Raw genomic sequence first — 25,105 nt, forward strand, 5'->3', positions numbered from 1 at the left:
AGTAAATACCCTGAATGATGTAATCAGAATCCAAAAGGTCTTTACAGAGTGGAACGACAGGCCAAATTAAACCCAGGTAATTGGGCAAAAGGGAAAACCTAGCCTTTTGGAGTCAGACAGTCTTTGGCTTGAAGCTAGATACTGCCACTTGGCAAGGAGGGGGTGGTGGTGGTGGGCAGAGAATTGAAATGAAGCTTAAATAGGGGAAGCAGGTAAGGACTTCCACGTCAGTCCATAACTGATCAAGCTCTTAGTGAGAGAAGACATGGCTTTTAGCTAGGATGACATACAAGTAGGGGAAATATTAATTCCTATGGCAAAATATAGTTTGGAATAATCAATCTTAGTTTCTATCTGAGCCTTTGAGAGTGAAAGAGGGCACTAATAATTATCCCAGGACAGCAGGTGCAAACTGGGGCTTCCCTGGGCAAACTGGGACATATGATGGCACTATTTATACATACACACACCAAAGCACCTGACATTTGAGTTGATGAAAACCTCAATGGATCAACAATTTGCTGCAATTGCTTAAAAAAAAAAAGTGAGCTTGGCCAGGGACAGTGGCTCACACCTATAATCCTAGTACTCTGGGAGGCCAAGGCGGGAGGATCATTTGAGCTCAGGAGTTCAAGACCAGCCTAAGCAAGAGTGAGACCCTGTCTCTACTAAAAAAATAGAAAGAAATTAGCTGGACAACTAAAAATATATAGAAAAAATTAGCCGGGCATGGTGGCGCTGTGAGCGAGGTTGACGCCATGGCACCCATACTCACTCTAGCCAGGGCAACAGAGTGAGATTCTGTCTCAAAAAAAAATTTTTTTTTAAATGAGCTCACTGAGTGCTTCCTATGAGCCCTTTTCTAAGTCCTTTACATACATTAACTCATTTAGTGCTCACAAAAATATTATGAAGTATTCCTCATGCTTCATAATATAGAATATCCAAAAATATTATGAAATATCCAAAATATGAAATATCATTATATTACTGATGAGAAAACTGAGGTACAGAGGAGTTAAATAACTTGCCCAGGGTTACTATTTGACTTACTGTCAGCTTTACCGTCAGCAGACTCCAAAACCAGTGGCCAATGGTATGTGCAGCCTCTTCAGATTTGAAGATAACCTCAGGCTGCACTAAAATCACTGAAGTGTATTCTGCTAGCCAGAAAGAGGATAGTTCTGCTTGCCTCTGTTTCAGTTAGAACACAGCTAGGGACATTGTTTTCAATGGCAGGCCCCAATTTCATATAAACATGGTTCACTAGATTGTACTCAGGATGGCAAGGAAATGTGAGACCATGATACATATGAATGAGTGGAAAGAAATGGAAATGTTTAGTTTAGAGAAGAAAAGACTTGGTGGGGCATGAGAGTGGCTCAACTAAGTGGGTGGTCACAGGGAAGAAAAGTTACATTTTTTTCTTTGTTCAGTAGCTTTCAAACACTTCTGATCATTAAATCTAGTACATATTTATAGTTAATTATATAATTAAATAACTTAACTATACAATCAAGACAAAGATTTCATGAAAACTTTACTACTTGTGATATGCACTGGTATTTTCTATTCTATTTCTTCTTCTTCTCCTTCTTCTCTTTTAATGCTGGTCATATCCAATTAAAATTATTGCACGGCCGGGCGCAGTGGCTCACGCCTGTAATCCTGGCACTCTGGGAGGCCGAGGTGGGCGGATTGCTCGAAGTCAGGAGTTCGAAATCAGCCTGAGCAAGAGTGAGACCCTGTCTCTACTATAAATAGAAAGAAATTAATTGGCCAACTAATATATAGAGAAAAAATTAGCCGGGCATGGTGGCGCATGCCTGTAGTCCCAGCTACTCGGGAGGCTGAGACAGAAGGATTGCTTGAGCCCAGGAGTTTGAGGTTGCTGAGAGCTAGGCTGACGCCACGGCACTCACTCTAGCCTGGGCAACAAAGCAAGACTCTGTCTCAAAAAAAAAAAATAAATAAATAAATAAGTTATTGCATAACCCTAGATTTTAGCTTGAAATTTGAAAAATACTCCTCTATATGGTTCCAAAGAAAGAAACTAAAGAGTAGTGGATAAATGTTACAGGAAAGTATATTTTAGCTCAACATAAACAGTAACTAAGTAACAGTCAGAGCTGTTCAAGGTTGTGATGGGCCACTCCAGGACATGGAAGTTTCCCACCAGTGTAGGTGATGTATTAATAGGTAGCCCATCATGACCTGTGTGTAGAGTAGAAAGGATTCAAATATTAGTTAAGCGGCTGAAATAGAGAAACATTAAGGTTCTTTCCAAACCTGAGGTTTCATTATTCTAAATCTGAAGTCCCCAACCCCGGGGCCATGAACTGGTACCATCTGTGGCTTGTTAGGAACCAGGCCGCATAGCAGGAGGTGAGTGGCAGGCTAGTCAGTGGCACCTCATCTGTATTTACAGCTGCTCCCACTGCTCACGTCACTGCATAAGCTCCGCCTCCTGTCAGACCAGCAGCGGCATTAGAGTCTCATAGGAGCATGAACCCTACCGTAAACTGCACATGTGAGGGATCTAGGTTGCACACTCCTTATGAAAATCTAACATCCGATGATCTGAGGTGGAGCTGAGGTGGTGACCCTAGCACTGGAGAGTGGCTGCAAATACAGATCATCATTAGCAGAGAGGTTTGACTGCAGAGGCCATAATAAATCAGTTGCTTACAGACTCATATCAAAATCCTATCAGTAGGCCGGGCGTGGTGGCTCACGCCTGTAATCCTAGCACTTTGGGAGGCCGAGGCGGGCGGATTGCTCAAGGTCAGGAGTTCGAAACCAGCCTGAGCAAGACCCCGTCTCTACCAAAAATAGAAATAAATTAATTGACCAACTAAAAATATATATACAAAAAATTAGCCGGGCATGGTCTCCCGGCTGTAGTCCCAGCTACTCAGGAGGCTGAGGCAGTAGGATCGCTGAGCCCCGGAGATTGAGGTTGCTGTGAGCCAGGCTGACGCCACGGCACTCACTCTAGCCTGGGCAACAAAGTGAGACTCTGTCTCAAAAAAAAAAAAAAAAAATCCTATCAGTGAGTGGCAAGTGACAATATAATAATAATAGAAATAAAGTGCACAATAAATGTAATGCGCTTGAAACATCCCAGACCATCCCCATCCCACCCTCCACCCCAGTCCATGGAAAAACTGTCTTCCATGAAACTGGTCTGTGGCACTAAAAAGGTTGGGGACCACTGTTCTAAATCACATTTTTGTAATAGAAATAATACTTTCCTTTCAACAATGTCAATTTTCCAAAAGATTAGGGATGTTCCAAGCTACCAAAATAGAAGAAAGAAAGAAGGAAAGATAGATGAAGGGAGGGAAGAAAATAAAAAAAGAAAGGAGGAAAAAAACATATAGAATTGAAGTATCTCCTAAATAAATTAAAGGTATTTGCCTTCAAAATAAAGTCTAAAACCTTGTTTTCCCCATCCCAACCAAACTATAAACTGGGTTCATCCAGAGTGCAAGATTCCTGAGTGCCCAGTATGAGTAAAAGAAGAAAAAAAGGCATCTGAAAATCACTCTGGACTCTATAATTAGCTCTGATGGTTTCCTTTCAGATCATTCTGGATGATCGGATCAGAAAAGAAGAGCTGAGACTGGCTCAGAACTTGATGTATAAAACATCTTTGAACAGGGTTTGGTCAATTCTTTTTGACAGGTATACACATTGCAACAATCTTCAAAAGCAACTTCTGGAGAGCCTCCTAATTCCTTTTAAAGATAATGCCAAGAAAGGAAAGAAAGTAAGAAGAAAAACCTAAATAAGGACAAAATGATTAAAAGGAGGGCATTAATACAAACTAAAAGTATGCAATTGATAGATCAAAGATTAAAAATTCTATCAGATTACTAAACACCAGGAATCATGCAACCCACCATTTCTGTGGGCTCATTACCAGTAGATTGGGCACTCTTGCCACCAGGTATCTTGCTTAAATCTCAAAGCCACAGTCATAGCTAAATGCTAACACCACTGGCACAAGGCCAGGAGTTGCTCTCTGCAGAAAACTGGTGCTTCAGTAGTGATCTTGGCAGAGCTTCCTAAAAGAGATAGGAAAGTGCAGAGTGGGGTAAATGATCTATCGAGACTTCCAAGAGTTCTCTGGATGCTTTCCACCACACTCAGCTTCCTTACAAGGTTTCGAAGTGAAAGGATTGCATGGACTAGAACAACCACAATCCAGCCACAGCTGGTTTTATTTGGTACATATAAATTCATGCTACTCATGAATCAAGCAAATAAAAAGATCAAAAGGGTATCCTTAACTGTAAATTCCCTCCCTCTGACAAAATGAGTGATTCAGCATTTATACTCAATTAATATGCTAGGTATAAATGTTATCAACATGGAATAGAAAGTCTTTGGGATTTACATACTCAATAAGTTAAGTTGCTTTTTTAATGAAGCAGAAAGTTAGAAACTTTTTGCTAAAACCATCTGGGCATCTTAGAAATGTGAATCCTGAGTTGGACTCATTCCCACATTGCTATAAACTATGTTACAAACTCTCAAATCAGAGATAGAGAGTGCTTTGTGGAAAGATGAGTCCAGGAAATAAACTGAAACCAGACTTGGGTTTGGCAAGTCAGTGAAGACAAAGAGTTGGAAACAGAAGAAAAAGAATAGAGGTTGACATAATTCAGGTAGACTGGAATCCAAAGCATGCTGGAAGCCTGGCAACATAGATCAGCTGAAGTGCAATGAAGCCGAGACCAGGCCAAGCACAGTCTAGAAACACACACAAGCTCCAGGAGCCTGTCTGCCAGGCAGACACTTGCAAACCCAATGCACCATGCCCAAAGACACTGCAAGTTCACACTGGGCTCAGGCATCAGGAAAAGTAGATGATCCCATAGGGCAGGGTATGACCACAAAGGTACAGATTACCATCATAGTAAGACTTCTATTTCCATTCTCATTCCTCTTCTACGTGGGGAAAAAAAAAAGATTTCTATTTCCAGAAATATTGTGATCTAAGTACACAGAAAAACCTCAAATTGATAAAATATAACAATGATTCCAAATGCATAGTTGAGCTCACAGGGAAGAAATGGAAATTCTAGAACCAAAACCGAGAAAACTATAAACATAGAAGTGTTGCACTGGCATTGGCATTTAGGCTGCCCAGAGGTTATTTGTTGATACTGGTAACCAAGAATCTTAGCTTTTCACAGGCATATGGAAATAGACAACGAAGCCCTGGGTTTGATCGATGTGAGGAAGTGGACCAGAGCTCCTCCTTGCCCCCCAAAACCCTAAAGGGCAATCTCTCAGTGAAAAGCGATGACAAGGAACCTATCTCAGCCTAGATGTTTGGTGGGGGGGGGAGGGGAAGCCTCCCCAAACATGAGGTTCAAATTTCTACTACCCATATAGTTCAGGAACCCAAAGCTGAGAAATCGATATTGAAGTGGTCCAAGGTTGAAAAGATAGTTGTAGTACCTATAAAAGTCAAAGGCAAATTTTCTCTAGAGCAGTGGTTTTCAATCTTGACTGTAGGGTTTTACAAACACTGATGCCTTGGGCTCATACCCAGAGTATCTGTGTTATCTGGTCTAGGGTCCAGCCTGCCATCCTGACACTTGAAGGCTCAGCAGGTGAGTCTAATGTGCAGCGCATATTGAGAATCACTGCTCTAAAAGACAGGGGCTCAGTGCAGGCCGCACAGGGTCCCCACCAAGTGTGACTTACTAAACACAATTTTACAACACCCAAAGAAACAATCTAAGCAAGAGTGGGGAGAAATAATAAAAAGCAGGGTTAGACTCCCAAAAACTTTAGATAATAGAACTATTTGTTACAGATTATATAGAACATTTAAATTCATTGAAGGTAAAAAAAATCCCCAAAACATGAAAATATAGGCAATAAAATAAAACTTTTAGAAATGATAAATATAATCATTGAATTTAGAAATTCAATGGTGGGTTAAACAGCAGATTAACATACATGTAGAGAAAAGTGGAGGACCAGATGATTGATCTGGAGAAATAATCCAGAATGCAGCAATGAAAGATGATGATTTTTACAGGCACTACAACAGAGTCATGTAGGATAAATGAGAATGTTCAACATTTCCCTAATCAATGTTCCAAAAGAAAAGAGAGAATGGAGGAGAGGAATGTTTCAAGACATAATGATTATTATAATGATTATTTTCTTGAATTAATGAAAAATAAGAATCATGAAATTTGGGTTTAAGCAGGATAAATAAAACTAAATCCATACCTAAACACATAATAAGGAAACTAAAACATCAAGGCAAGGAAAGTTTCTTAAAAGTCACAAAGAAGAGATAAATTATCTATAAAGAAACAACAATCAGACTGAAGACAGATTTCTCAACAGCAATCACATGGAGAATTTTCAGGGATTGCCATTTCCCCTATAGCCAAAAAAATACCTGGAGCTATAGTAAGTGATTATAGCAGAGTTACAGGATATAAAGTTAATATGCAATTATATATAAGTCAATCACTATCCTATATACTAGCAATGAACAAGAGAAATTTAAAATTAACAACATATCACCATTACATTAGTTTTCAAAAAAATAAAATAGCTAGGTATAAATCTGACAAAGTATATACAGGATCTTTTCTCAAGATACTGGCCGGACACAGTGGTTCACACCTGTAATCCCAGCACTTTGAGAAGCCAAGGCAGGAAGATCACTTGAGACCAGAAGTTACAGACCAGCCTGAGCAACACAGCAAGATCTTGTCTCTACAAAATAATTTTTTAAATTATCTGGAGATGGTGGCATACACCTGTCATCCCAGCAACTCGGGAGGCAACAGGGTGAAACTCTATCTCTAAAAAAAAAAACATCTTTCTCAAGAAAACTACAAAACTCTAATAAAAGATATCTAATAAGAACGAAATAAATGGAGAGATATTCCATGATTCCATGTTCATGAATAACATGACTCAATATTGTCAGATATCAGTTCTTTCCAACTTGATCTACAGACTTAATGCAATCCCAATCAAAATCCAGCAAGTTATTTTGTGGATATTGACAAACTAGTTCTAAAATTTATAATGAAAGGCAAAAGATACAGAACAGTCAACTCAATAATGAAAGAGAAGAACAAAATCATACAACTGACACTATCTGCCTTCAAGACTTACTATAAAGCTATAGTAATCAAGACATTGTTGATATTGGTGTAAGAATAGACAAATTGCTCAATGAAACAATAGAAAGCCTGGAGATAAACCTATAAAAATATAGTCAATTGATCTTTGACAAAGGAGCAAAGACAATATAGTGGAGCAAAGATAGTATTTTTAACAAATGGTGCTGGAACTGAACATAAACATGTAAAAAAAATGAATCTAGACACAGACCTTGCTTATACCCTTCACAAAAATTAACTCAAAATGGATCATAGACCTCAATGCAAAATCCAAAACTATAAAACTCCTAAAAGATAACATAGGAGAAAATCTAGGTGACCTTGGGTATGGTGATGACTTTTTAAAACACGTAAGGAACGATCCATGAAAGAAATAAGTGATAAGTTGGACTTCACTAAAATTCAACATTTCTTCTCTGTTAAAAACAATGTCAAGAGAATGAAAATATAAGCTACAAAATAGAGGATAATATTTACAAAAGATATATCTGGTAAAGGACTATTATCTAAAATATACAAATAACTCTCAAAATTCAACAATAAGACGCTAGGCATAATGGCTCATGCCTGTAATCCTAGCACTTTGGGAGGCCGAGGTAGGAGGATCGCTTGAGCCCAGGGGTTCAAGACCAGCTCTGAGCAAGAGCAAGGCCCCATCTCCACAAAAAACAGAAAAATTAGCAGGGTATGGTGGTGCCCAGCTAATGGGCATAGTCCCAGCTACTCAGGAAGCTGAGGCAGGATCATCACTTGAGCCCAGGAGTTTGAGGTTGCAGTGAGCTATGATGATGCCACTGCATGCTAGCCCAGGCAACAGAGGAAGACCCTGTCTTAAAACAAAAACAAAAACACACACACAAAAAAAACCTCACTAATAAGAAAACAAATAACCCAACTAAAAAATGGGGCAGAAGTTCTGAACAGACACCTCATCAAAGAAGATATACAGATGTCATATGTCATTAGAAAATTGCAAATTAAAACATTGAGATACCACTTCACATCTATTAGAATGACCAAAATCCAAAACACTGACACCACCAAATACTGGTGAGGAGGTGAAGCAACACCTCTTAATCATTGGTGGTGAGAAGGCAAAATTTACACTTTAGAAGACAGTTCGATAGTTTCTTATTAAACTAAACATAGTTTTACCATATGATCCAGCAATCATGCTCCTTGGTATTTACCCAAAGGAATTAAAAATTTATTTTCACATAAAAACTTGCACATGGATGTTTATAGTAGCTTTATTCATAATTGCCAAAACTTAGAAACAACCAAGTTTTGTTTGTTCAGTAGGTGAATGGATAAATTAACTGTGATACATCCAGATAATGGAATATTACTCAGCACTAAAAGAGAAATGAACTATCAAGTCATGAAAAGACATGGAGGAATCTCAAATATATATTAAGTGAAAGAAGTAAATCTTAAAAGGCTACAAACCATATGATTTAAACTATATGACATTCTGGAAAAGGCAAACCATGGAGACAGTTAAAAGATTAATGGGTACCAGGGTTGAAGAGGAGGGAGGGATGAATAGGCAAAGCACAGAGGATTTTTAAAGCAGTGAAACTATTCTGTATGATACTTCAGTGATAGGTACATGCCATTCTACATTTGTCAAAACCCACAGAATGTACAACACCAAGAGTGAACTCTAATGTAACATGGACTTTGGGTGATAATGATGTGTAGGTCATCAATTATAGCAAATGTTCCACTATGGCAAGGAATGTTGCTAGTTGGGGAGATTGCGCATGTGTGGGCACAGGGGGTATACGGGACCTCTCTGTACTTTCTGTTCAATTTTACTATGAATCTAAAAACCACTCTAAAAAATAAAGCTTATTAATTAAAAAAAAATACTGACATATACAATCGCATGGATGAATCTCAAAAACATTATGCTGAGCAAAAGAAACCAGTGTTCATACTTTATGACTTCACATTTATGAAACTTTGGGAAAAAATAAATCTACTCTATAGTAATAGCAAGTAGACAATATTTGCCTAGAGCCATAGGGGAAGGCAAGTGATAGGGAAGGGGCACAAGAGAAATTTTGGATTGATAGAAATGTTCTATATTTTCATTACAATGGTGGTAACATAAGCATATACATTTGTCAAAACTCACAAAACTGTATACTTAAAATGGGTGCATTTTATTATATATAAATTATACCTCAATGAAGTTGATTTAATTTTTTTTCCTCTTTTCCAGAAACACTGTCAGGTGTTTTCCCACATATACTTATCTTATCATGACACACTTTTCCTACATTTTCTTCCCTTTCTTAATTTTATCATTGTCTTACCTTTGCAATATGGTTTTTCCCATTTATCTTAAGACTAGGCCATACATTTGAGATAACTCTGTTGCCCAGGTAAAGTGCCGTGGCATCAGCCTAGCTCACAGCAACCTCAAACTCCTGGGCTCAAGCGATCCTGCTGCCTCAGCCTCCCGAGTAGCTGGGACTACAGGCATGCGCCACCATACCCGGCTAATTTTTTTTCTATAGATATTAGTTGGCCAATTAACTTATTTCTATTTATAATAGAGACAGGGTCTTGCTTTTACTCAGGCTTGGTTTCGAACTCCTGACCTCGAGCAATCTGCCTGCCTCGGCCTCCCAGAGTGCTAGGATTACAGGTGTGAGCCACCGCGCCCAGCCTGAAATAATTTTCTTTTGCTGAAAAAGTAGGGTGTGATGGAGGGATTATGGTATAAAAGAAAGAGTATGCCCTCGGCGTTAGAGTGCTCTGAGCTCAAATCCCAACTCTCCAATTACCAGCTACATTTAACATAATCTTGAGCAACCAACTCTGAGCCCAAGTTTACTCATCTGTAAAATGGAAATTATAATAATACCCACCTTTTAGGGATATAAGACATGTAAAATTTTTGCCACAAAGTAGTCACCCTATAAATGTTAATCTCTGTTCAACAAATTATATTTTTATTCAAATTCTTCATCATTTCCCAGCATCACCCTGATACCAAAGCCAGACCAAGACGCCAAGGAAAACTACAGGCCAAAATCTCTAATGAGCAAAGGTGCAAAATTCTCAATAAAAGACTAGCAAACTCAATTCAACAGCACATTAATAAAATTATACAACATGACTAAATGGGATTTATGCCTGGGATACAAGGTTAATTTAACAGATGCAAATCAAACAAGGTGATACACTACATTAACAGAATGAAAGATAAAAACCACATGATCACCTCAATACATGCAGAAAAAGTATGACTACTTTCAACATCCTTTCATGACCCAACAAAAAAGATATAGAAGGAAATTTTCTCAACACAATAAAGGCCATTAGGAAAATATAATATAATAATCAATAGAGCAAAACTGAAAGATTTTCTCCTAAGATCCAGTACAAGGCAAGGGTGCTCACTTCTATTCAACATAGTACTGGAAGTACTAGCAGGAGCAATCAGACAGAAAAAGAAATAAAAGACATCCAAATTGCAAAGAAAGTAGTTAAATTATCCCTATTTGTAGATGACATGATCCTATATAAAGAAAACCCTAAAGATGCCACAAAACAAATTCAGTAAAGTTGCAGGACACAAAATCAACACACAAAAATCAGTTGCATCTCTTTATACCAATAACAATTGGCCGGGCGCGATGGCTCACGCCTGTAATCCTAGCACTTTGGGAGGCCGAGGCGGGTGGATTGCTCAAGGTCAGGAGTTCGAAACCAGCCTGAGTGAGACCTCCGTGTCTACCAAAAATAGAAAGAAATTAATTGACCACCTAAAAATATATATACAAAAAATTAGCTGGGCATGGTGGTGCATGCCTGTAGTTCCAGCTACTCAGGAGGCTGAGGCAGTAGGATTGCTGAGCCCATGAGTTTGAGGTTGCTGTGAGCCAGGCTGATGCCACGGCACTCACTCTAGCCTGGGCAACAAAGTGAGACTCTGTCTCAAAAAAAAATAATAATAATAATAACAATCTATCCAAAAAGGAAATCAAGAAAACATTACCATTTATCAAAATGAATAAAATAAATGTAACCAATGAGGTAAAAGAGCTATACACTGAAAACTATAAAACGCTGATGAAAGAAACTGAACTGAATAAGACACAAATTAATATAAAGATGTCTTGTATTCATGGATTAGAAGAATTAATCTTGTTAAAATGCCCATATGACCTAAAGTGATATACACATTTAACACACTCTCCTCTTAAAATTCCAAGAGCATTTTTTGCATAAATACAAAAACAAATTTAAAATTCATATGGAACCACAACAGACCCCAAATAACCCATCTCGAAAAAGAACAACAAAGTTGAAGGCATCACACTTTCTGATTACAAATTACAAAGCTATTGTAATTAAAACAGTGAAAAGCTCCTTGACACTGGCTCTAGCAATGATGTTTTAGATATCACACCAAAAGCTCAGGCAACAAAAGCAAAAATAAATGAGCAAAATTACATCAAACTAAAATGCTTCTACACAGCAAAGCAATCAATCAACAAAATGAAAAGGCAGCCTCCAGATTGGTAAAAAATATTTTTAAACCATATATGTGAAAAGGGGTTAAAGTCCAAAATACCTAAGGAACTCACATAACCAAATAGCAAAAACATAAATAATCTGATTTAAAAATGGACAAAGGATCTGAACATGCATTTTTCCAGGGAAGACATCCAAATAGCAAACAGGTATATAAAAAGGCACACAACATCACTAACATCAGGAAAATGCAAATCAAAACCACAATGAGAGCTGGGCATGGTGGTGTGTGCCTATAGTCCTAGGCACTCAGGAGGTGAAGGCAGAAGGATCACTTGAGTCCAGGAGTTCAAGACCAGCCTGGGCAACATAGTGAGACCTCATCTTTAAAACAAACAGACAAAAACCCTACAATAAGGCATCATCTAACACCTGTGAGGATGGCTATTAACAAAAAGACAAGACACAAGTTTGGGCAGGGGTTTGAAGAAAAGGGGACCCCTTGTGCACTGCTAGCAAGGATGTAAACTGGTACATCCATTATGGAAAACAGTATGGAGAGTCCTCCAAACAATCAAATACCATATGATTCAGCAATCTCTCTTCTGGCTATATACCCCAAAGTACTGAGAACAGTAGGTCAAAAGATGTCTGCACTCCCATGTTCACTGCAGCATTATTCACAATAGGCAAGACATGGAAATATCCTAAGTGTCCACTGATGGGTGAACAGATAAACAATTGTGATGTGTATATGCAGTAGAATATTATTCAGCCTTACAAAAAGGAGATCTTGCCACTTGTGAAAATATGGATGAATCTGAAGGACATTATGCTAAGTAAAATAAGCCAGGCACATAAAAAAAATACTATATGATCTCCCTTATATGTGGAATCTTTAAAAAAGTCAAATACATAGAAATAGAGAGTAGAACAGTAGTTATCTAGGTCAATGATGGGGGAATGGGGAAATGTAGGCCAAAGGGTACAAAGTTGCAGTTACATAGAATGAATGAGTTAATAATATTGTATTGTACACTGGAAATTTTCTAAGAGAGTAGATTTCAGGTGCTTTTACCACAAGCATCCCAAAAAAAGGTAACTATGCGAGGACATGGATAGGTGAATTTGCTTAGCTGCAGTAATCATTTCACTATTATATGTCTATCAAAAACATCATGTTGTATACCTTAAATATATATAATTAAAAAATTAAATTAAATTTTAAAAATTCTTCATCATTTGTATTATAAGCTAGACAGAGTTATAAACCTAAATAAAATTTAGTGAACTTAGTCAAGAGTCTGCCTAGAAAGGTCACTTATTAGAAGAATGACTAGCTCACACTGAGTAAAGCAAGATCACTCAAAGCTGGACTGCAAGTCAGTGCTGGTCCATAAACTGTTATCAGTGTGCAACAACATAAAGTAGAGAAATGGAAAGTATTTAGAAACTTATATGGGAATTTGATGGCCCTGATCTCCAATGTATGATTAATATCAGAAAATGTGATTTAGAATTTCAATTTTTTTTTGTAAGAGAAGGTACCGATGGCATAGGTGCAATGACAGGAAACATTCTAGGGTAAGTGTTCAGGCTAAGGAGCTTCAGCCGGAAAGTAAATCAACACACTGCTTCCTTCATCAAGAAAGTCTTCCTGTGAAGCAAAAGTCAGCTGAATCAAACAGTGTCATTTAGTCACACAGTAAAAACTACGAATGATAAAGGTTAATGCATTACATTTGAGATTTTTCTTTTATGTGATAATATAGAAGCTGATCATAAACAACTGTATCTACATGTCAGGTATGATAGTTATCAAGAGGAAAAGTTCTGTAGAGAATGTTTGAACTATTGAATAAACTCAACAGTTACTCTACCGAATAAGAAACCAGTATGGGCCCAACTTTTTAAAGGTATGTATTGGACAGCCAGACTTCCTTATTTGTCTATAATTGGCAATATGTTAATAATCTTAATATTTTTAAGCAAGGAATAAATTCAACATATTTCTCAGTAGCGGACAACTGAAAGAACAAATATTAGAAGCTTGAAAGAACAGAGTTTCTACAGATTGTTATATCATGTTTTATAATTTAACAACTATTATAATGAAGCAGGTAATGATTTTGATATTATATGTCTGCAAAAGTTATCATACATACAAAGAAATGGATAGAATGTTTAAAATTTTTATTCTCTATCAAAAGACAATCTATACATATGAAATTCATGGAACTAAATCCATTTTCTTATTGAAAGATAATTTATATTTAATATAACTTTATAGGATAAATTGTTGGAATTGGCCACTGATAAAGGATTGATAATGAATTTTGAAAATGCAATATCATTTACTTCATTTTAAACAAACAATAAAAGTTAATATCTTGAGTTTATGAAATTGCTTTAAAATCTCTTCCTGTATTCATGTCAACAAACTTTTTTAGACTGGCTTTCTCTGTTATGATGCTATTAAAACAAAACACAGAAATAGGTTAGATATATATTATATCTTGCAAATAGTGTTATCATCAATTCAACATAGATTAGGTAAAGTAACAAGCAAGAAGCAAGTTAGTTGGCCACAATAAAAACACTAAAAATAAATACACAAAATATTCATAAAATGTATGTATACAGGACATTGAATATAGAGATTTACTATTTCCTTCATAATTTTTTTGTTTAATTACAATTGTGGGATACAATGAGAGTAATAATGATTCTCTATATTAATCACCTATATACATACTTTCAATAAACAACATGTGTATTTTCTGTAATTCTTTTCTTTTTTTCTGTATGTTCCTTCTGTTTATATTTACACAAATACATACATATAAACCAATGAAACGGAATAGAGAGCCCAGAAACAACCATATACAGTCAATTGATCATACAGTCCGACCATATACAGTCAATTGATCATCGACAAGGGTGCCAAAACTAAGGAAAGTCTGAGGATGCTGGTACTGGTACTTTACGACGGGAGTCTGCCAACCTCCTCATTTGCCAGCAAATTTATAAAACTTTTTCCTTCTCCTAAAAACACAAATTAAAAACTAAGGAAAGTCTCTTCAAATGGTATTGGGAAAACTGGATATCTGCAGGCAAAAGAAGGAACTGGACCCCTGTCTTATACCATACACAGAGACCTCCACTTGAAACTAAAACTCCTAGAAGAAAATATAGCGGATATGCTTCATAACATTGGTCTTGGCATGATTTCTTGGATATGACACCAAAAGTACAGACAACAAAAGCACAAGGTGTTCTGTTGGTATTCGCTGAAATGTAATTTTAAAATTTTATGTCTCTTGATCTGTTTCTATCTGTTTAATTAATTACAGAAAAATAGGCTTGTGTTTTATATGCCCTTTTTGTTCTTCTTTCTAGGAAATCACTTTTATTGAGTTTTACAAAAGTATTAATATTATTGTCTGATGGTTTAGAAGCTGAAATCGGTCCTTCCCCACAGATAGTTGGATGCCTTCCTTAGAGTGCGGTCCCCAATCCTCACACCGCAGACCATACCGGTCCATGGCACGTCAGGAACCCGAGCCCGGCAGAAGGTGAGCTGCAGGGCCCGCCAGTGAAGCTTCACCTGTACTTGCACCTGCTCCCCACCACTCGCATCATCGCCTGAGCTGCCTCCTGTCACATCAGCGGGGGCACTAGATTCTCGCAGGAGCACAAACCCTACTGTAAACTGCGCAAGCGAGGGATCCGGGTTGCGGCTCCTCGTGAGACTCTAATGCCTGACGCTCTGAGGTGGAGCTGAGGCGGTGGTGCTAGTGCTGGGGAGCGGCTGCAGATCATCATAAGCAGACAGGTCTGACTGCACGATAAATGCAATGCGCTTGAATCATTCCGAAACTATCCCCATCCCACCCCCATCCCTAGAAAACTTGTCCACAAAACCACTCCCTGGTTGCAAAAACGTTGGGGTCCGCCGCTTTAGAGCATTTATATAGACCCTGGAAGTAAAGATGGTGCCTTCACCCCACACTTTTCCTCACCTTTAATTCTAAACATTTGCTGCTGTTTCCCCAGGATACTTTGGAAAATCAACATGGACTAATTCTGAAAGTCTGCGATGGTAGCAAACTAAAGGTTGCAGTTAAGGCTGTGCTGCCACCTTGTGGCCATCCTGTTTATGACCTCAAGCTACAAGATCCATCCTCCTCTGCTTTTTTGACTCCCTTTCCCTCAAATCCAGTAAGTACTTTTCCCATCCCATCTTCCCCATCTAATTCCTAGTGAGCCCCATAAAATCTATTGAATCCTTTGATCTTCTTTATTTCATGCTTACTTTTTAAATTCAGTTCCTTTTTTCAGGTAGTTGTTACTGCTACATGACTTCGGGCATTATTATTCAGAGTGTCAACCAAACAGCTACAAAAGTGCTGAATGGTATAATTTATTGGGCACAGTATGTTCAAACAATAGTCTATCAATTTAGCAATACATTATAAATTTTTTTACTTCCTGCCACACAAAGAGAAGTTTGTCTTGTATGTAGCAACTGGCAACACACAAGAATCTTGGCTATATCCCAAATTGGGTTGCCAGAACATAGATTAATAACAATTTTAGGAGTGTATAATTGAGTAAAGGTCTTTAAATATACATATATACCATTGTAGGAGAGTGTGGCCTTTATAAATCTTCCTCATTATCATCTCATAATACTTTTACACAGGTAATATACATCATAACTCATCTGAACAGATGAAACATGGCAGATTAACAAAGGAACACAGAAAAAAAGAGTCTGTTTGGGAAGCTAGATGTTTCTTCCAAATATCTCCCTCCCTGTACATGTCAACCTAGCAATAAGAATTGTGAACAGGAACCATGGTCAAGGCCCTTTGTTTCCTTGTGATAAAATTCAGCCTTAAAAGTCATTCTGTGCAACCTAAATGGAACATCACAGGGTTGACTTTCCTTGGAGTCTTCCTACATCTGACAGACACCAACTCTTAAAAAATGGTGGCGACTTAGAGTTACCAATCCCTAAAATGCAATTGGTAGTTAGAGGCTCATTATTCCTGTCTCTTTAAGTTTAACCTTCCTTAGTGTATCATTCACTGAGCACATAACCTACCACTGAGGGTGCACCATGTACATGAGATGATGGTACAGAAGATTATGGGACTATTTTTTGTCTTTCTCTCCCCTCATTGGAACCTGTCAGACAGCTAATATTTTCTTACAGAGCTATCAGCTTCTTATAAGTATTTAAAGGTAATATTTTTAATGTATCATTTACTAAGGTTAAATAAAAGATGAGCTACAAGGATCAGCTCTTAGTTTTATATTTACAAGTGCATTCAGTTAGGAAATGCTAGAAGCATGGAGGCAAGAAGTGGGCACCAGAAGAGCAAGGTCCATGGCAAATGGTGGGGAGGGAATGGGTTGTGACAGAGTGACTGCGTGCCAGAGAAAGCGTAAAGGAAGATGTAACTAAAAAACAACCAGCTGAGGACTTACTGAATACACTCGAGACACTCAGAAGGCACAGAGATCAAGATAAAATATCAATCTACAAGGACCCCTCTAGATGACAAAGGATCGCTGCTGGTGTGGAGACTGGAATTTTGACAATGGAGAGAAGTTAAGAGTGGTAAAGCTGCAGGAAGGCAGAAAGTGCCTTCTGGGTGCTCATTATCCCTGTAGCTTAGGAACTTTTGGTAGCAACAACTCACGGAAAATGCACAATAGCCATCACCACTCACTCTTTCCAGTGGCCTGAGGAAGAGAAACGAGGAGATAATGCAGAGTGAGCACAGACGAGTCATGACCACCAATACCAATGTGCTGGTGTGAGGAGACAGCGTGGGGATGAAGGGGCACAGGGGAAAGAATGGAGAAGGACAAGTGGCTCTTCCGTCAGTCACAGAGGAAGGGCCACAACTGACCCAGGAACATGGCTTGTCTTACACTGGAGGAAAGCATATATATACCAACAGCAAGAGTCTCCTGGGGAATTTCTAAGAGGAGGGAAACTACTAACACATAACACATGTTTAGACAGAAAAAACAGCGCCCCCTCCAGGGGCTATGGGCCTAGTAGTACAAAGTGTCTCCCCTTGGGGAAGTCAGATCTCTGCTCCCTCTCACAGAAGGGCAAGCCCCCCAAGGAGAGGCCGGGGAACCTGCACAGGCAACAGAACCACCAAGCCGGGCACCTGCTCTAGACCTGGAGGAAGGTGCTGAGGAGCTGTACCTTAGGACCTCAGCCTTTCAGCAAGAGGGAGAAAAACCCCACCATGTTCACTTAAACAGTTAGCTAGCACCCTTCTACCCAGACTGGAATATGCAGTCGTGTATATTTTCATCTTTGGAACAGGTGGTTTGATATGCAAATAAAGTAATAAGTGTCAGAGCTGTATCCTAGCAGTAGCTACTTTGCAAACGTTACCATGGCACCAATTCAACAGTGTTCTAAGAGGCAGCCACACCTCAGCAAGGTCTTTCTAACTTGGAACAGCAAAGTTCAAGTGAACTAATAGACACAAACTGTAAAAGAGTCCTGGGCTAATATATATAAAGTGACTCTTTATAGCACAATTGCCCTCTCGAAGCCACTTGAAACAGGGCATGGGACTTAAAGGAGAAAAAAAAGGAAATGGACCGTCTCTCCTAACACCTGGAATGTGATCCAAGTCTGGAGACAAAAATGCCGGTAATTATAACTGCTAACATTTGTTTTTAGCTGCTAACAGATTGTGTGCAGATTGTGAAGGGCAAACTCCATTCTCCAATTACTCCAGTGCAAACTGTGCTTTAACAGTACTCACTAAATCCTAGTTGAGCGGAATGGGAACAGCTTGGCCTTATGGTGTGGTTCGTTTCTTTTAAAGTAGGAAAGCTGTCCTGCCACAGCCCTAGCCCAAGGGCCACTCACAGCGGATGCGAAGAGGCCTCCAGCAGGCTGGGTTCTACACATCTCTAGTTCTTACTGCCAGCCGGTCTACTCTATAACATGCACCATGTATTTCCCCAGCACAGACAAAGCAGGAGGAAAAGGACGGTGGTATGGATACAGGCTGCTGGGGGGGAAAAAGTCTCAACCAACATGGTTTATGAACCACCTGCTGAGGCAGGGAGGCCCTGGGCTAAACAGGGTCCATCTCCACCTGGTTAGGAGAGAATGAAAGGACAGATGCCAAAAGTTAACAGCACAAGATAGTCTGTGATCAATAACAAATTGTTACAATAAACCATGAGTTCTGTAAGAGTTCAAAGGGGGCAAGAGGGGCAAGAGTTCCTTCCTGCTCGCTTTTCAGATGAGGATGATCAGAGAACAAGCCCAGAAAGACCCTTTGAAAAAGTGAGGGCTTCCTCCATAAATAGGGAGCCACAGTTGGTTGACACTGTAGAAGCCATCAGCAAGAAGGGCCTCCCTCCACCGTGTGTCAAGGACATTGGTGCCCACGATCTCCTTAAAGACAGAAATGATGTATCAGTTCTGGCTAAAATAGCCATAGGAGAGAGGGGTGCAAAGGAAGGAGTGCTTAGAAACTGTATCAGAAGTTTCCATTTTGCTGCCTTTATCTTAAAAGATACAAAGACCTTTGCTTCCCCAAAGGATAATCATGGGCCAATTATATATAGTTAATTACACACACACACACCCCACCTTAAAAAATAATAAAGGCAGAAAATGCCTCTTGAACCTATTTCCATAATATTTTAGCCAAATCGATCTGTAAATTTTCTATAGGTGAGTTGAAATTGTAATTGAGTAGGACCCTGGATGTCAGGTGTGCTGCCCAGCGGTCAACCACAACAAGGGCACAATATTCAAAGAGTGAGAATTTGGGCTTGGGTTCAGCAAGTTTTGATAGTCAGATCCAGTCTGAAGAGTAAGGCTAAGAGAGGAGAAGAGGCAGGAAGAAGACAGTGGTCAGGATCAAGCAGGAAATGGTGTTGGGTTTCTAGAAAGCTGTCCATTGCCAGGGGTTAAATCCAGTTCCTGGGAGGAAAAGGTACTATAAAAACTAGGAAGCCGCTGGGCAGGAATTCAGTTGCATCAGGAAAATATGGCAGTAAGAAAGAAACTGAAGCTAACGTCCAAGCCCATGGATTAAGCTGACAAGGCAGGGATTAGGAGAAATCTGAAACCTGGTGTGTGTGGTGCCAGAGTTCCCGCAGGGGTATTCGCCATCAAGATAATGATGACATGAGTAAAGCTACATTCCATCTACAGCTGGATTAAGGCTATTAAAATATTTTCTGCCCAGGACAGGATTAGCATAGGAACCCTGCAGGTTGTAGTCTGGAGATCAAGCTGTATCAAATAACAGCAATGACTGAGCTCATCTGGGATGAAGACGACAGAAGTTGATCAAAGTGTTTCCATATGTTAAGGCCATAATAAATACTTGTGATATAAGTTAGATTTTGAAAAGTAAAAAATATATATTCTGTTGCAGTGATCAGTTTACCTCATTTAAATTACCTGTTTTGCTATCTGGACAAAGTCAAAAGTAAAAAGTGAAACCATAAATACATGAAAGAAGTTATGGGGAATACTTAATTGTGCTTGAAAGGGGATGGCTTTTCTAAATACAACAGGAAAAAATAAATTTTAAGAGTAAAGACTGGCCCACATAAAAATATAAAAGTTTGTGTAATTAAAATATTAACCTGATTAAAAGGCTCTATAGACCGAGTAAAATATTTGCAACAAATATGACAGAGTTAATATTCTTGATACATAAAAAGGTCTTGCAAATCAATAAGGAAAATGTCAAACAAAAAATAGGTGAGAGATCAAATATATTTCATGGAAGAATAAGTACTATAGACCAATAAGCACTGCACTAGAACTGGAAAAGGCAAACATTATAGCAACAAAGAGACACCAATGATCACTTCTCAAATCAGGACAGACAACACTGGGAGAGAATGTAATGAAATTGGTACACCTTCCTAGGACGCAATCTGACGAAGTTTGACCTAATACTATGACTTCTAGTAATCCATACTAAAGAAAAGAATCATATATAGTCCCAGTTACTCGGGAGGCTGAGGCAGGAGGATCATTTGAGCCCAGGAGTTTGAGGTTGCCATGAGCTATGATGACAGAGCGAGACCCTGTCTCAAACAAAAAAGGAAAGAAAAGAACAGAAAAGCAGAGATATAAATGATTTATTTACAGAAATATGAATTAAAGTGTTATTTATAATAGTTAAAAGAGGCAAGAACATGAATGTTATATAATAAAATACTGATTAGCCATGAATGTTGTATTTTTTGAAGAATTTTTAATAACATGGAAAATGTTCATGACACGATACTAAGAGGAAAAGCAGGGTATAAAACATGATTTTATTTATATTGTGTATAATATACATACAAAGCAAAAAGACTAGAGGGAATAGACCTATTAACAGTGATGGGAATATGAAATGATATAAACTAATGAGTTTTTAGTTTCTCCTTATATGTCAGGTATTTTTTAAAATATTCTATAAGAAACATATAATACTTGTAAAATAAAAAGTTATTTAAAAATGTCTTAAAAACTATATTATAATGACCTAGGTAGCTGCTTGGCAATAATGATAATTGAAAGAATATTTTTTAAAGGAAAAATTATTACTTGAAGATCTTAACTTTGGGGGTTTAACATCCCAGAGACTATTGATGTGAAATATTCTAAAGAACCATGGTTGCTTTCTATAATCGTAATTTTTCAACAATCCTCTAATAAGACTTACTCACTGGAAATAAAACTCTCAAATATCAAAGACTGTCCATGACCCAAAGAATACTCAAGTGGCACTTCTACAAGAACTCTCTACCATTAAGCAAAATAGACCCCATGATTCTATTTTCAGAAAGATAACATCCCCAATTTATTGCCAATGATTTTAAGAAATAGCTGATTTTAAACGCATGCACACTCAAAATCTCTGCACTACAGATTAGACATTATCATATTCCAAGAAAAGAAAGACATGAGCAAAATGCAAAACATCTCACTTATTTTTTGAACTCTCATGAACAGGAATCATCTAGATAACCCACTTTGTATTATTCCTATTATACTAAGAACTAATATTTATTGAGTCCTTACTATTTGACAAGCACATAGTAAAGCATTTTATATTTATTCTATCATTCAAACTCCAAGACAGTCTTCTGAGGTAAGTACTAATATTATCCTCATTTTACAGACATGGAAGCTATGGCTACCAGATATTAAATAACTTGCCAAAGGCCACTAAGCTGGTAATTGGCAGAGCCCAAATTTGAAAAAGGCAGTCTGTTTAGAACTTGCATTGTTAACCCATTTGCTCTACTGACTCAGAATCCATGAAACAGGTAAAGTTGTATTATGACTCTCTCTTTTGTCTCTTCTCCATGCTCCAGGAGTCTCAATAAAGAAAAATGAATCTAGAACTGTCTGATCTATGCATATATATATCACTATCTTTATTATGCTATCTCCTTTAAAGAAAAGTATAGCTTAATAAATCAATGCATTGTCTTCAATATTTCCTGTACTTGTTTTATACATAATTTCTCATTCCTGTTTAGGTTTGCAGCTAGAAGACAATAAAACAAGCAATGGAGCCCTTATATGAGGAATACCTAGCAAATCATGGAACAATCATAAAACCTTATTACTGGCTAAGCTTCTCTCTAGATTGCACTAATTGTCCATACCATATTCGAACAGGTGAAGAAGCAAGAGTTTCCTACACAGAATTTTATCAGATTTTTGGATTCCCTTATGGGCCAACATATCCTCAAACAAAACACCTCACATTTTATGAACTAAAAACTTCTTCTGGTAGCCTGGTTCAAAAGGGCCATGCTAGCAGTTGCACAGGGATTGATACCCACCCAGAATCGATGCTATTTGAGACAAATGGTTATCTTGACTCAGCCATATACAATAATGACTGCATCAGGCATATCATTCTGTATTCCAACAACTCCCCCTGTAATGAAGCTAACCACTGCTGCATCAGCAAAATGTACAATTTCCTGAGAATGTATCCAGACATCACTCTTAGTATTTACTTTTCTCAGCTCTACCATACCGAGACTGAATTTCCTGCCTCTGCGTGGAACCGCGAAGCTCTCCGGAGCCTGGCCAGCTTATGGCCTCAGGTCATTTTGAGTCCAATAAGTGGTGGGATTTGGCATTCTCTCCTCAACAACTTTGTTAGTGGTGTCTCAGGATCAACAGTTTTCCATCCCATTTTAACTGGGAGGGCACTGACTGACAGGCAAAACGCATATGAAATTAATGCGATAACAGGAGTAAAACCTTACTTCACTGATGTTCTTCCCCAGACAAAAGAGAATCAGGCAACTTTCGAGAGCTGCCCCTTAACCAATGTCTTTCCTGGATGGTCTTTTCAAGCAACGAGTGGACAACTGCAACCCAACCTAACTCCAGACCTCAGGGTTCCTGTTGTTTTTGTGCTAGTACCTTTCAGAGATCTACCACCAATCCAAGTGGGTCAAAACCCAAATAAACCCAGGAATGTCATAAGGCACTTAAATATGCCTCAAATGGCATTCCAGGAAACCAAGAACCTAGGAAGACCTCCCATTGGAAGGCCAGTAGAAATAGCAGAAATCACAGAACAGTATGCAAGTAGCAAGGAGGCAGATGAAAAGAAGAAGAACAAGAAGAAAGGGAAAAAATAAAGTCTACATTTCTACAGGATGAAACCAAACAATTATTAATACCACAGTACTTATTTGATAAGTCCAACAAAAATCTGGAAACTTTCTCTTAGGTCTGATCCAAGATGGATATAAACTGGTACACTAAAAGCAAAACCTGAATTATTTACCATATCAACTATTATAAAGCTATGCTATTTTTAACATAACCCAAAATGTTTCCATAAGCAACTTGATCCCTCTCCTTTATTTTGAAAGTGACAGCATCAAAATGGAGCCATTAGTATCTTGCTAATAATTTGGTGCAGAAAAGGAATGTCATTATTCTAGTCTACCCACATCATCTCTTCACTATAAAAGCCTATGGACTAAATAGCTTCTTAAATTGGTTTCAGTAAAAAAATTTACTGTAAAATTAGAAAACAGCCTGAAGTTACTGACATTAAGTGCTGTTTACAGAAGCAAACCAGTGATTTTCCATTAATTGTTAATTGTGGACAGAAGATTTTAGGCAGCTCATTTTTTTTCTAAAGTGATTTAAAATAGTTTTGTGTGGGAAAAAGCTCTTCTGCTGATTGCATATATCTACAAAATTGATTTTTGAAACTTAGCCACCTGCTCCATTTGATCTTTCCCAGCTCAGACCTCTCTCTTCTGAGCAGATGATACAGGCAAGACTATACACGAGAATCTCCAAAGACTCCCTCCATCACATGCCATACAAAATCCAGTCACTATTACTGCTTTTCAAGTCTCCTCCTTTCCCTTCCTGTTGTCTTGCCTCATCAGAAAGATTGTAAAGTCTTATAGGCCAAGCACCATCTCTCCCCCCTCTTTAGCTTTTCCCTTAGGATCTAGCACTGTATCCAGGCAAAACATGGGTAGCAAGGCTGAATCTACATCTCCATGACTTCACCAATCATTACTCCCCAACATCCCTTCTCCACTCAAGCCAACTGCCTGCTTAACCGTCTGGCAATGGACATCTTCCTTTTTGTTTGCATCCTTTCCCCCTTCTTCTAACACAGTTCCCTGGTGCATAATTTGTATGTTTTACTTCCCTTTTTTCTGACCCCTCCCTCTTCACCAATGCATATTTGTACCTTTTCTTAAAATATTCTTCCAAACACAATTCTTCTAGGAAGTTCTCCTTGACTAATGCTCTGAGCACTTAAATGAAAACACTTTGCTTATGCTTAATGAGTTCACATTTGCTGCTTCACTTCCCTCTTGGAAATATGTAAAGACACATTACAAAATAAATGTACATTCATCTGTAACTTGCTATTAAATTTTTTCTGAATATGTATAAAAAGTAGTCCTAAGCTAATACAAGAGTTACATTAAAACACATAATACTCCAAGAAGAGGAGAAGGAGGAGGAAGAGAAAGATAGGGAAAAAATGTTTTGGGAATAGAAATTAATATTGTGATTAAAATCAATGTGAATAAAATATTTTAAAGAAATTTTTATTGTTAGCCTGCAAATTTTAATAGAATTATTGAAATATAATTTTAGTATGGGTATATAGTGATTATTATTTAAAGAGGTACTGTTGAAGTTTATTATTAGATCATGAAATCATTATGTCCACAATTTGGGATAGAGTTAAAAAGACCCCAACATGACAAATTCAGCATCTCTAATCATTATTAAAATAAATTCGATTTGTTGCCATGAAATCTATCTTCAGAATGGTCAAAGAGAGCACAACATGAATCAGACAGCAAAGGATCCAGTTAGAAACATGGTCTAAAATCTATGTTGAACTTACATT

General features: G+C 38.0%; 2 protein-coding genes across 3 annotated transcripts in view; one reads left to right on the forward strand and one right to left on the reverse strand.

The window, feature by feature from the left end:
- RGL1 (ral guanine nucleotide dissociation stimulator like 1) overlaps positions 1 to 25,105 on the reverse strand; it is a 244,339-nt gene that overhangs the window by 210,083 nt on the left and 9,151 nt on the right. The gene's annotated exons all lie outside the window — the stretch shown is intronic.
- Positions 18,108 to 24,794, forward strand: APOBEC4 (apolipoprotein B mRNA editing enzyme catalytic polypeptide like 4). Its single transcript, XM_012736068.3, has 2 exons — positions 18,108 to 18,357; positions 22,224 to 24,794. Exon 2 carries the CDS (start codon positions 22,254 to 22,256, stop codon positions 23,346 to 23,348), a length of 1,095 nt encoding a protein of 364 aa, XP_012591522.2. The 5' UTR covers positions 18,108 to 18,357; positions 22,224 to 22,253; the 3' UTR covers positions 23,349 to 24,794.

This window comes from Microcebus murinus, chromosome 23 (genome assembly GCF_040939455.1).
Source record: "Microcebus murinus isolate Inina chromosome 23, M.murinus_Inina_mat1.0, whole genome shotgun sequence".
NCBI classification, from domain to species: Eukaryota; Metazoa; Chordata; class Mammalia; order Primates; family Cheirogaleidae; genus Microcebus; species Microcebus murinus.